Source organism: Microchirus variegatus (genome assembly GCF_963457635.1).
Source record: "Microchirus variegatus genome assembly, chromosome: 5".
Classification (NCBI taxonomy): Eukaryota; Metazoa; Chordata; class Actinopteri; order Pleuronectiformes; family Soleidae; genus Microchirus; species Microchirus variegatus.
Window position 1 is genome coordinate 15,671,876 of NC_139806.1, and position 13,503 is coordinate 15,685,378.

The window sequence follows — 13,503 nt, forward strand, 5'->3', positions numbered from 1 at the left end:
ATTAGCAAGCTCAGGGAGACAAACAGCAGAGGTGCTGCTCATTGTTGCTAAATACGACCTATTCAGCAACATTTTGCCACAGCAATCCAGCACGCAAAGCAGGGGATTCTCAGGGAACAATTAGCTTTCAGGCAAACCAACGTGAGATTGTATCTTCTCAGGCCCTTACAACACTAACTTACTGTTTATACCTGGGCTGCCATCTCCTGCCAATCGGCTGCCTCCCCTGGGCTTAGACTGTGTGTTGTGGGGAATGTTTTTGAGAGGATAACCAAGAGTAATCATTCTAGCAGAGAGTCATTTCTATCTGAGCCTTACCGTTGGAAAGCTGGAAATAAAATTGATCCGCACATTTTCACCTAAATTTAAATAAAGACTAATTAGTTTGAGAACTCTGCATTTGTACCTGGGTAGCACTGACTCACGCTTTGACTGCAGGCTTTTGATTTCAAGCTTTGCCTGTACTGAAATACATCAGAAGCTAATGCTAAAATAGGTACTTTTTAAATAATAATACTCAGTTGGCAAGTGGGACTTGAGTCATATACCAAGCCCTTAACTTTGAGTTTTGTGTCCTAAATTCATAATAAGTACTGAATGTAATCATAGAATAATAACGGTGTTATTAAAGTTGATTTGTTCGAGCACATTTTTTGAGTTTCCTTCCAATTATTCTGAGATTTGGTCAGGAGTTGGATTATAGCAAAATTATAAAAGTGTCCTTTTGACCTCTGCGAGGTGGTGATAGCATTTCTTACTGTTGTGAAGAACTTTTTAAAACCATCATTATAATCTTAATGTGATTCAAGATTCAAGTCACTCATGTAGAACTATTGTAAGTCTAATTTTTTAAAGTATATGATACTTATAAAGTAACTTTAATTAAATGAAATGACGTTTCCTTTCCTCTTTTAACCAGTTTTGCCTGAATAATGTAAGCAGCAAAACACATCAGCAATAAAAACAAGTTGATTTACACAAAAATCTCAAAGTAGAGTCAATGAGGTGATGCCACACACACACACACACAGAGACTCACACGTATGACTCTCATCTCTCTCATCTCTCACACACACACACACACACACACACTCTTAAATAAAAACACATACACAAAGTGAAGCGTGCTGGGAGTCCTAATGACCTGCGTCATGTGTTTATGAGGGTGTATGAGTGTGTTTTGAATTAGGAAGAGGAGAGCCAGAAGATGAACTAACGACAGCTGCTAATAATTACAGATCTGTAGTGTGGAGGAGTTAATGAGGAGCCAAAGCCTCCCATGATGCCCCAGTAATAATGAATGAGGAGTGAGAGAGAGATGGGGGGGGGGGGTGGGGGAGAGGGGGTGAGGTGCGGTGGGGTGGGAGCTGTCAGTTTGAGAGGCCGCAATGCCCTTTGGTTTCTCTGCACTCTGGGCATGTCAACGAGAGAGGAGCCTTCCCAGAGGAGACTTGTCTCCACACTAATGAAGATGTGACAGACCTCCGGTCCGTGACTTGCAAAGTATAGGAAAGAAGAAGGGGAAGGAGAATGAGGGAGAAGATGGAGACAGCTCATAAAATATGAAAGGCACAGAAAAGGTGAAAGGTTTCTGAGACTTTCAAAAAAAAGAATGAGGCAGTGTCAGACAGAAGCAAAACTGATTAAACTGTTTCGACTGGAATGTTACAACTGCTGTAGATGTCCATTGAAAATATGACTGGAACTACACACTACACATACATCACATGCATATAAAGAAAATGATGAGTACAATAGATGATGTTATCCATACCTCCTGAAGTGTGAGTAAACCTCTAAACCACTTTTTTCAGGTGAAAACCAGTGTATATTATTTGGTGATGCAGGTGATCTTTAAAGTTTAGTGTAAAGTCAAGTCAACATCCTTCCTATGGTCAAACACCAGCTACTGAGTTCAAATGTTGGCTTTCCTAGTCCACTCGTCCCAGACTCCTCCCCCAGCTGCAACTCGGTGTCAAATTTCACTATCAGACCATGCCCCCCGCTCTGCTTCCCACTCTCCCATCGCTGGGCATTTCTCAAAATCAGACATTGGGTGGAGTTAAATGCAGAAGAGGGGGGTTTAGTTGCGCCTTAAGCCAACTAAACGTTCTACTCACCAGAGAGCTGGTATAGCTGGGATCAGAGGTGTCATCCTGAAGGTACCGTGACAGGCCGAAGTCAGAGACCTTGCACACCAAGTTGCTGTTGACAAGGATGTTTCTCGCAGCCAGGTCACGATGGACGTAGTTAATTTCTGAGAGGTACTTCATCCCGGCTGAGATCCCGCGCATCATTCCCACCAACTGGATCACTGTAAACTGACCATCGTTTTGCTGGAGGACATAAAGAGACACATGTACAAATGATTACTTACATTTGATTTTTTTGTAAGATTAATATGTTTGCTTATTTATTATTTTACTTTAAATAAATCTGAGATATGAGAATTAGATTTTTCAACAAAGGCTTGCATATCTAATTTCAATAATGAACTTGAAATTAACTGAAATTAAAAATTAAATTAAACTGTTGGTTATTTTCTGGAATAATCAAAGTACTTGTTTGGTCCACAAAATGTCCCAAAATATTGATCAGTGTTTCCCAGAACTGACGATTTTGTCAAATAACCAAAATTAATTTACTTTAATGATATTGAAAGCAAAAAATATGAAACTGAAACTTCAAAGAGCTTGTTTTATTAAGTTAGTAACTGATTAATAAATCATTGCAGCCCTAGAACTAATAAAGTCAATCAATTACTTAATTGTAGATACTATGTTGATTAAAAATTCAATGCTTAACTCGTTGGCTGCCAATGACTTCTATGGACGTCAATTCAAATACAACCGCTCACTGCCAAGGACGTGTGATGAAAGAAGAGAATCTACTATTTCTTTTGGCAGTTTTGGTGTTCACACACAGTCATAGAACACACTGTTTTGTGGGTTTTGGAAAATCAGTGAAAATTATATAAAGCGCTTGGCAGCTCTGCAATGAAAATGGCTGGCAGCCAATGAGTTAAATGGAATATTTGAATCAATTTCTATTTGAACGTTGTTCTATGTTTGGAAATGTTAGCACAAAATATATTTAAGGAGTTTTAGTAGGACAACGTTTATTTTTAAAGGTTTCATAAAATCAGTTTGTAGTCCAAATTGGGATTAATGTTTAGATTTTTAGAGGTCATAGTTTTTAGTCCTACTTTACCGTGTTCAAATTGTTTGAATTTCACACTTGCACCAAAATGCAATCTTGTGCTTGACAAGATTAATAACGTCCAGAGGAAGAGCATAGGCTACTTGTACCAAAAAACTAAACAAGTTTCCTAAACCCATTATTGCTCATTGTACTGTAGGTGTTACAACATTGTTTCATGCAGGCTTGCAGGCATTCATCTCTTTAACATGTATGTGCCCCTCCTCCAGCGTGAACGCTCTAAAGAGGCAAGCTTTGAACCTCCGAAACACAGTTACAAATAAGAGAGGGTAAGGGAGATCGATGGAAACACAAGTCGGATGTGGTGGTTAGCAAAACCAACTTCAAAGAGCCCCTTTAAACCCACCCTAGATCAAAGTGGACTTGAAGACCAATCCATGAGATTGGAGGAGAAAAAAAGCAAGTTGAATATGGATTAATCTCAGTGTCTGCACAATCCTGACTATAAAAGAAAGGGTGAAGAGTCCATGAATAGTTGCAGGCATTCAAAGGGAACTTGAAGGTCAGAAGTGAGAAAATGTTCATCGTCATGAAACATAGGCACTCGATATATTACAGTGGCTCATTCCAATTTGTAAAGGATTACTTGGATGAAATTTTCTGAAACTGATGAGTGATTAATTTCCAATTAGCTCCTCGCTCCCATAATGCAATGAGTCTATTCAACTTCAGAATATAAGTATTGAATGTTAACTACTTCTCATAGAATATATAATGTTTTCACTCACCCGGAGGAAAGAGTCCAGAGCACCATTCTCCATGAATTCCGTGACGATCATGACAGGACGGCTCTTTGTGACAACACCCTCCAGTCGGATGATGTTTGGGTGGTCAAACTGACCCATGATTGACGCCTCAGCCAGGAAGTCCCGCCGCTGCTTATCCACATAGCCCGCCTTCAGGGTCTTAATCGCGACATAGATTTCCCTTTTACCAGGCAGCTTCAAGCGGCCCTTGTACACCTCCCCGAACTCACCTATGAGGGGAAACGGAGAGAGAACGCTCAGTGGCTGCTCTGTCAAGAACAAGAAACGGTCGATTTTTCATAATGAAATTGTGATCAGAAAAAAGCTTAGTGGAGTTTATTGCATCTAATTCTATTCATTCATCAAACCTGTTTGCATCGTATGTCCCTTGACAGAGATATTACCCAAACAGCTATTATAGATCTTGATTTAGTCTATCTCGAGTGTTGTTCAATACTTCCGCGGTGCTGCACTTCTTAACAGTGTGGCTCCTCTAACTCACAGTAGTCACTGATCCTAAGAGTCTGGCAAGTGTCTTCGAATTCACTTTTTAAACAACGAGAATAACAGTTCAACATTATCTGGAACTCTTTTGATTAATTGCCACCACTTTGATTACCTGCAGAGACTCCACACAGTGAAATCAACAAAAAATGGAAATCCTCAATTAGTTAATCACCCTGCATCCTTGCCCCGAGCCTATCTCTGCCACTTCCTCCCACCAAGCTTGCTGACTGGGCCAATTCACATGAGGTGTCCTAGACCAAGTCTCAAGGACAATTTCAGCCTCGGTATGATCCAACATATATGGTATCACCGTGCCTTCTGTGCTGTAAAAGGATATCTTTTTGTCCCAAGGACAATGTTTTTGAAATGCACAGCTGTATTAGGCCGAGGACAAAATGACTATTGTGTCTAATTTATACTTTGAGTAAATTAATAAGGATGAGAGAACGATAGAACAGGTTACAGAACAACTCTAATAGGATCCAAAAACAGAGAAGCACAGGGAATAGGCTGCAAGACTTGAGTTCTTTATGAAGTCCCATGGTAGCTGGCCTATATGCTGCTAGTGCACTTGACATATGCTCTTCAAATGTTACCATCTGATACGGCTGCCAAAAGGGAAGGACTTTATGACCTTTAGCAGATGAAGGCCAAACGTGTTTGTATGCAAGCACTTTTAAACTAATTGTTGAAAATATGTAAATCACAGTTCCCATTCAGCATGTGTGTACAAACTGAAGTGCCCAATCACGCCTGATTGTTCATCACCATCCATTCACAGTACCTGCACCGATGACTTCCTCGATCTTGACAGTGGAGACGTCAATTTCCTTGGCGAATTCCCGCACAGCTTCATTAGGGTCTTCGTAGGTAAAGGGGTCAATGTAGATCTTCATCCCCGGGGAGCCTGAGAAGTGGGTCGGGCAGCCCAGTGGGGAGGGGCAGTTAGATATGTCGGCTCGCAAAGAGAGTTCTAGAACAACCAAAGTGCTCAATGAGCTTTCCACAAGAGACACTATTGTGTTGTTTTATTACCAATGTGTTGTGATAATGACTGATGAATACAGTTGCTCATGAAGTCTTAGTCCCTTTATACATAGACGCTGATATATAACCAGAAAAACAATTCTTGTCATGTACTTTAAGATCATGTTGCCTTAGTGTGGGATTTTATCCTACTCCATTTGTTCTATGGAGCAGGGTGTTGAGGGTGCTGTGTTACACATCAGGTGCACTATGACACTGTATGTAAATATTAGCACATCTTGCATGCATTAAAATGGTGTGGATGGATGATTATAGGAGCGGCATTAGTTACAAGTAAAGCAGACAACAAAATGGAGGTTTGATGATTCATTACTTGTAAGGGGGGGGGGGGACTCCGGATGGGGGTAGACCAAGAAATGAGTGTTGAAAGAGTAAATGTAGACAGATTTTTTTTTCCCCCTTTTATCCCTTACGCTAGCAGTCTCTTCTCTTTGATAGTCGTAAAACCAATTTCCCACAGCTTTCCCTATAGAGCTCATAAAGAGATAAAACCACCGCACTATCAACTAGCTTATTATGCTGTTCTCCGATAGGTGAGGCCAGTTCACACACTGGAGATGTCTGCAAACGGGGGACACATTTTATTTTGTCGCCAGACTGCGCGGGGAGGACTGCCCCCGAAAAAACACTTGTAAACAAATTCAATACACGCCGACATAAGATAAACATTACAGCAAATAAACAGACGTAAAATCATCATTTCGGCACTGACACCCAAGGGCAGCCCTCTTTCTCGGAGCTGTTTAGTCAAAACCTTGGCAGCCATGATTGGAATAAAACCATCTCCATCAAGTCAATTTGTGCCTGCTACTTTGCATAAGCCACATGGAGGGAGAGAGGGGTCTCGAGAGACAGAAGGAGGATAAGGTCTGGTCTTGGTGGGATCAAGGTGCCTCCACCTTGCTCTCGACTAAAAGCTGATTCTAGTTATCACACTAATTGTTTTGAACCCTGTCTGTGTGAATGTAATTGCTCATTAGAGATTCCAAACAGATTGGATTCAAGTTAATCCTTCAGAGGTTTTCCAGCTTTGCATTCCATAAAATCCTTCTGTTGACAAGTGTTGCCAAGCCACTCGCTCAGCAGCACCACTGGGTTGGGACTCGGAATCTCAGCGTGGAGCATACAGTACAAGAGAAAAACACATGAAAACCCACTCAAAAACCTTAATCACATATGCACATGTCCATGCACACACTGGTACCAAGCCATTACTTTCTAATTCACAATTCAGAGTCCACTTTAATGTATAATTTAAAATTCAAACAGTTTATCTCCCAGCCTCCCTCTGGTTCAGACCTGGTTAACTGGACTCATCTTTTAGGGGCATCGGATGAAAAATAGATTCCTCCCTTAATATTTCATTGGCCCTTCATCTAAGTGTGTGAAGCGAATGTGTCCAAACGTCTGTTCTATTTTTACCTGAGACACAGCACGGCTGCTGCGATGACTCAAGGGCAAACAAATCCTATCATTCCATACCTTTCTAAATGAGACGGCTGAATGAAAGAATTGATTAATTCAATTTGCTTTATAAATGTCAGCAAAATCCGTAAGCTATGGCAGAGCACCTCGAAGGGCTGACAGTACGTTCGTTTAGTGGAAATATAAATGATAAATTCTTCACTGCATTTAACGGTGTTATTTTCACCATGTCCAACATTTAGCTTGCTGTTAGTCGCCCTGCTGGTTTGCAGTGGTACTTATATTAATCTATTAATCAAGGTAGTGGTCCTACTGCACATAAATTACATATAGCAGTGTCAACTTTAACCTCATAAATGCGCATATTCATAAAGGAAGTCTTTCATGTGTTATCTTTTCACCAAGGCAGCATTATTTCTTCTCAATCCTTTCGCCTGACAATATTTTTTATTCAGCAATTCCATTGAAGAGCAATTACAAGTTTTAAATGAATATCTACTGAGGACTGTACGCCTATACACTCTTAGAAATAAAAGTGCTAAGTAGAACCATAAAAGGTTCTTCGGCTTGTCCTCATAGGAGAACCCTTTTTGGCTCCCGGTAGAACCTTTTTATAAAGGGTTCCACCAAGAACCCTTTAAAACCCTTTATCCGGGAAAGGGGTTTTAAAGGGTTCTCTGGATCAGAATGGTTCTTACTGGAACCATTAGTGTTACCAAGAACCCTTGAAAACCCCCTTTCTCGGGAAAGGGTTTTTCAGAAGCAAATGGTTCCAGGTAGAACCTCAGCCCTTGTAGAAGGACCCTTTTGGAACCCTTATTTCTAAGAGTGTAGTGAATACACTTCCATTTCCACTTACTAATACCGTCTCTGTGAACATAATAATGGGTGATTTTACTTCCTATAAACACAAAATAATTATCCAATCGTTTGATGCCACAAAAGCCTTTGTTCAGCCAAACACCACGGCCCATTAGTATGGAAATCATACAACATACAAAAGTATGGGATTTACAATCTCATTGGTTGAAACGGTGAATTGATTGTTTGGAAAGTAGGGTGGAAAACAAATGACACAATGTTCTACAGATGTTCGGTATTTCTTCTTATTTCTTACCCAACTTAGCTTAGTGCAAATGTATGCATGGTTTATGCTAGGGAAGGGAATCTGTATCATCAGTATTGATATTGGGCCGATACTGGTCAAAAGTGTAAACATTTATTTTAGCATTTTAGCTGAGCATGAGTCATGTTTGAACTGTTTATTTCTTCTTCTTGGGAGAACAAAAATTGTGACACAGTTGGAGAATTATGTCTTTGAAATGACTCAGCATAAATGTGTTGTTAACAGCTTCCTTTTTCACAAATGGCCTAAAATGACTGTACCGGACTAATATTGGTAATTGTCGATACTTGAGTTTGTGATATCCATATCAGACACAAAAAAGTGGTATTATCCCATCCCTAGTTTATGAAAAGGAAACAAACTTACAGTAAAAACATTACTGTAAACATGTTTGGCATCTAACCATAACTGTTTAATGGTCCTTTGAATCCCTTTCCAATTTATTGTAAGTGAACAGATGCCGAAGAACAAACAACAGCTGAAGCAACAAAGTGACAAACGGGGTCCAAACTGTAATGATTTAAGATGCCGTAGTAGCTTTATGCAAAGACGCACTGGGGCAAATACTATGCATGCATCGCTTAGAAATGTTGCTCTGTTAATTAGGCGTAGTTGACAGACTGCTGGAGTGTGGAAAAGTGGAATAGGGAGTAGATGTGCAGGGAGAAGAACGATAAATTCTCTGATGCAGTGAGGTGTGAGTAATATGATGAGGGAATGAAGACTGGAAATACCAGCAATTAAAAACAAAACTCCTAGCTTTTTCTTTGTGGTAACGGCGTGTATATTTACGACAGTGTCTGATCTAATGGTCATCGTTACTTCAACCCGATGTATTGGCGTGATGTCAAATGTTCAGTCAGACTTTCATGTGGAACTGGATTTGCTAAATTTACAGTGAAAGCAGCATCCCACTTGATGGCTGTCACATTAGGTGGGTTGGAGACGAGGAGACATCACCTGATGTGTGTGTGTGTGTGTGTGTGGCAACAGCTGGAACAATAAGTAGCTGGGTGAAAGCCAGCAGCACATTTTTTTTGGAGAATCGTCCAAAACAATTGGCTGAGCGGTGCTATTTTATTGTTGCATTGAATACTGTAATTACCATACTGTCAGTCAAATCTTGATAGAATAAAAGAACACAATGCATCATTGGGTGGGGGGGGGGGATTACTTCACGTGTTTGCATTGTGAAAGTTGAAGCAATAAAGTAGGATCCTTATCAGAGTTGGCTTTCCTCTTCACTTTAAATGCCATATTTAATGATTAGAGCTGCAAATGTCTCTGATCTTTTGTTTATTTCCTCAACTCCCGTTAATTGCGTTTTGTTCGCTCAGCGATCGCTCGCGACAAAACTGACTCTTCCGTCAACAGCAGTTTTAATGAGCCCCCTGCTGCCACTGCTGAAGCTGTGGCACCAAGTCACTGTGTTGAAACGCTCCGCTGTGCAAGGCTCAACAAAACCCAATCCCCTCGAGTGAGCTCCCCTTTTTCAGACTGCGGGGCGACGGAACATGGACTTTCTTTTGAGGTACGAAAATTAGACACATGACTTTGTGCGCGTTGACATTATACGTGTATCCCACCAGGCGCTTTCTTCCCCCCCTTAAAACATAACTCAATCATGGCTATCATAAAAGTCCTGAGAGATGACTGTCACTCAGTGCCATTGTGTTGAGAGAAGGAAATGTCATTTCCGTCCACAGACTGCTGCCTGCAGTAATTTCTCTTGTACCTCGACCCCCCCGCTTTTCATGCTTTTTTTTTTTTTTGTACATTTCACACCATTTTGTACATAACACGGCAGCTGCAAAGCATTGGACAAAGAAAGACATTTGGGTTGTATGAAATATAAATAATACGTGAGAGCACTCAGGTGGCACAGTGCTCCGAATTTTCTCATTCTAACAATTAGAAGCTTATTAGTTTTCCAACCGCGACTGGATTAAAATACCAGCAGTATAACATTTTGTGCTCTTTGTACCTACGAGTACACTGCACACTGCCAAAAATAAATGTCTGGCTCGTGTTTTGCATCTTTGTCTTTGAAAGGGCAGCTCTGCTAATTTTATTATATATTATTATGTATTTTTATTTCTCCCCTATTTAAATGAGATTAAATAGATTAGACTATCTCCAAAATATAATGACATATTAATATGTAATCAGGGACAAGCGTTCAAATCATGAACACTACAGGTTTATGCTTTTAAACAGATGAATGTGTGGAGAGATATATGGGAATGTGGGACAGGAAACTAGGTACTTGCTAATATGAACTCTAAATATCACAGCAGACTCACCTCTTCCTGTGCTGTAATGTTGCAGCTTGTCAGAGTACACGGCCTCCTTGGTGTATGCCCTTTTCCTGAGGGAGAGAGAAAAAAGAGAGAGAGAAATGAGACAGGATAAACTAGGTCTTAAAATTACTGTTCATTCTCTGTTTTGCCTGAAAATCACGAGGCTGAAAGTGAATCAGTTGCAGGGGTTAGCAATGGTAAATTAAGTTTATGAAAATGAGCTGATTTTTAATTAGATCTCGATATGATCTCTCCGCTTTTCATCCGTTTCCTCTGCCTCAGCATCAAAAGAGCCGGAGCCGTTTGATGAGCACTTTTAAACGTGTTCAAATGTGCAGACACGCACACACACACAACACTGCAAGAAAATTGACTTTCATACATCTAAAGCGAAGTGAAGATGTGATTATGACAATGTGATAAACTGCTGCAACACTACATTGCCTTGAGTAAATTAACAGAGAGAAGTAAAAAAAAAAATGGAGGTGATTTTGCATTTGAAACTTGGCTTGGCTTTCCATTAAACTGTTCTCGATTAATAAAAGCTCAACGAGACGATGAGTAAGGACACATGTTCCAAAGTGTAGCCAGAGGACACGAACGCTCAGATATAAAACAGATGCATTTTGATGCCTTTCCAAGATATAGCTGCACAGCCATCATAACGTAATGCATTATGTGGTGACCATGTATGGTCAGATTCAAAAACTGTAACAACAAATAGAGAGGAGAGAAAAAAAATGTATCCTCACTGACTGTATATATAGTGTGTCCACGCCCTATAATCGTTCCACGTTTAATGTTGTTATTACAAAAAAATACATATTATTTGCTCTTTTTAGAAAAAAATAATTAATTATTGCTATTTCTAGAACAAGAAATATAGAAAAGGAAATGTGATTACCTGCTGCACACGATGGAGATGGCAACAAGGGAAACAATGAAGACAACTCCTGCTGCAGCTGACCCTGCAATCAGAGGAAGCTGCTCCCTCAGCTCTGACTTGAAGTCATCTGTGTTACACAAAGAGGAAAAGAGACAGACAGACAGACAGAGAAAGAGAGCAACATCAATAATGGCTTAGGTAAAGGCTGCAGGACCATGACTGTGACTTATTTGAACATGTGTGCGTTTAGGAGCTGAAGTGGGACATAGGAGCAGATAGAAGCAGAATTTAGCAAACATATAGATCTTTTTGTTGAGAAGCGGTGACTGAAATCCCTAGAGCTTTAGCAAGACTTCCCTGACAGGTCGTGTTTGATAAACCAGGCGGGCGGCACAGGCAGAGAGAGAGAGAGAGTGAGGGAGAGAGGGAGAGCCTGACGTATCTGTCAGTGATGGACAGGCAAGAAAACGCACCTTGGTGTATTGTTTTTCAGGTGTTGATAAGTCCTTAAGTCAACACACCCCCTATACGTGTTTTATGTACATAGGCGACCAGTAGATGAAAACAGATTAGATTAAAAGACTGACTAAAAGTGCTACACGGCTGTTTGTTAGGGCTGAACAATTTTGAATAAATATCAAATTCCGATTTTGATGGTCATTTTTATTACAGTGCATCATTATTCTCATTTTTATTCGGTGTGATATTTGTGCAGACCTGTGAGAAACAAAGACATTCTCTTCAGTCTGTAGAAATGATGTATAGGTCAAGACCATAATTAATCTAAAATTATTAATTATTACCAAATATTGCACCTCCTCTGATTTGAAAATTGCAGTAGGCCTTTATTGCAAATCAGTCAAACTTCGATGAATCGCTCAGCACCTACTCTGTGTGTACCCGTCTTCCCACGACTTTTGCTACCAGCAAAAGCTGTGGTTACAGAAATGCACAATTTAGCACGCTGCAGGCAAATGAGCAGCTTCTCGATTCCAATCGCCTGTGTAGAATCGGTCTATTGGATTAAAGTGATAAACGAGGATCTGATTTTATCACGAGAGCTAAGTAAGAGCTGAAATATATTAGGAAACACAGTACGACAGAAATTGCTCACTCTTAAGGTTTTAGTTTTTTTTTTTAATCAAGCGTGTTTCTGATGTTCCAGCCACTCAAGTTTTCCAGGCAATCCTTCTCGTTGATGCATACTGGGTGGAAGGGGGTCATCTCCCCTCCGTTCATACGATGACAGCTAGAAATCCCACAACCGACCAGTCCAATGGAGAATAAGCTCCAATTACAATCTGTTAGTTCCTAAAAGCTTCAGCCTACATCAAGATGAAGAAGTGCAGCAACAGTAACTGTACCGATGGACGAGCCACCTCTTTTAGTCACACCTGTCACTATGAGTGTGTTTGTGTGTGTGTGTGTGATGACGCGCTGACGCGCTGACAGGAGGACAAAAGCGATGTGTTTTTGAAAAAGAAAGGACATGTACGGTGTGCAGAGGTTGGTTTGTGATGCAGTGTGAGGGGTGAAAGATTGCAGACTGGAAGAGTGACAGGAGGTGGAGCTGTGTGTGTGTGTGTGTGTGTGTGTGTGTGTGCGCGCATGATTTTCAGCTGTTCTTTCGTGTCTGCTGCTAATTGCCACGACGAATGTTGTGCTGTGGCAGCGTGCCAACGGATAAAACATAAACAGGGTTTGTGTGAGCGAGAGTGACGCGCATGCTCAAACAGGCATGTGTTGGGAAGAGGGAACAGTAATTTGCAATGTAAAAGGGGGGGGGGGGCATGACTGCATCTGCTCTGCACAGGTAAATAGCCACAACAATCACTATCATCATCATCATTATTATTATCCCTCCCATCTTTCCCTCCTTCAAGATCAACATCATCATCTGTTAATTGTTATGTTCATTATCACATTACAGCATAAAAATGTCACTGATGTGGCCAACAGGTCACACTACGGCAGCACTCGAGCAAATTTTATGACTCTTACGCACATTCAATCAAATCACTAATCCATCCAGACGTACCCTGCTGTGAATCATCCATCCGGACTGAATCACGTTAACAGTCCTCACTTCTTGGCAAGGATGTGAAGACTTAATGTCGTGATATTTAAAGCCACCATTACAAACTCTCTCTACACACACACACACACACCTCCTTGCTCTTGCAATAATAAACACGGTTTCCGTAACCTTGCCAGGATAGCAGGTGTTGGAGTCCCTCTTCAGCTTCT

General features: G+C 40.7%; 1 protein-coding gene across 2 annotated transcripts in view; it reads right to left on the reverse strand.

Annotated features, from left to right (window-relative positions):
* LOC310927929 (ephrin type-B receptor 1) overlaps nt 1–13,503 on the reverse strand; it is a gene marked incomplete at both ends in the record, with an annotated part of 159,675 nt that overhangs the window by 15,331 nt on the left and 130,841 nt on the right. Inside the window, 5 exons of one of the 2 annotated variants that reach the window (XM_083890359.1) lie at nt 2,121–2,336; nt 3,948–4,195; nt 5,257–5,445; nt 10,374–10,438; nt 11,275–11,383. In XM_083890359.1, coding sequence (XP_083746485.1) covers nt 2,121–2,336; nt 3,948–4,195; nt 5,257–5,445; nt 10,374–10,438; nt 11,275–11,383 — 827 coding nt within the window. The remainder of the gene's footprint in view (nt 1–2,120; nt 2,337–3,947; nt 4,196–5,256; nt 5,446–10,373; nt 10,439–11,274; nt 11,384–13,503) is intronic. The other variant, XM_083890360.1, reaches the window with a different exon arrangement.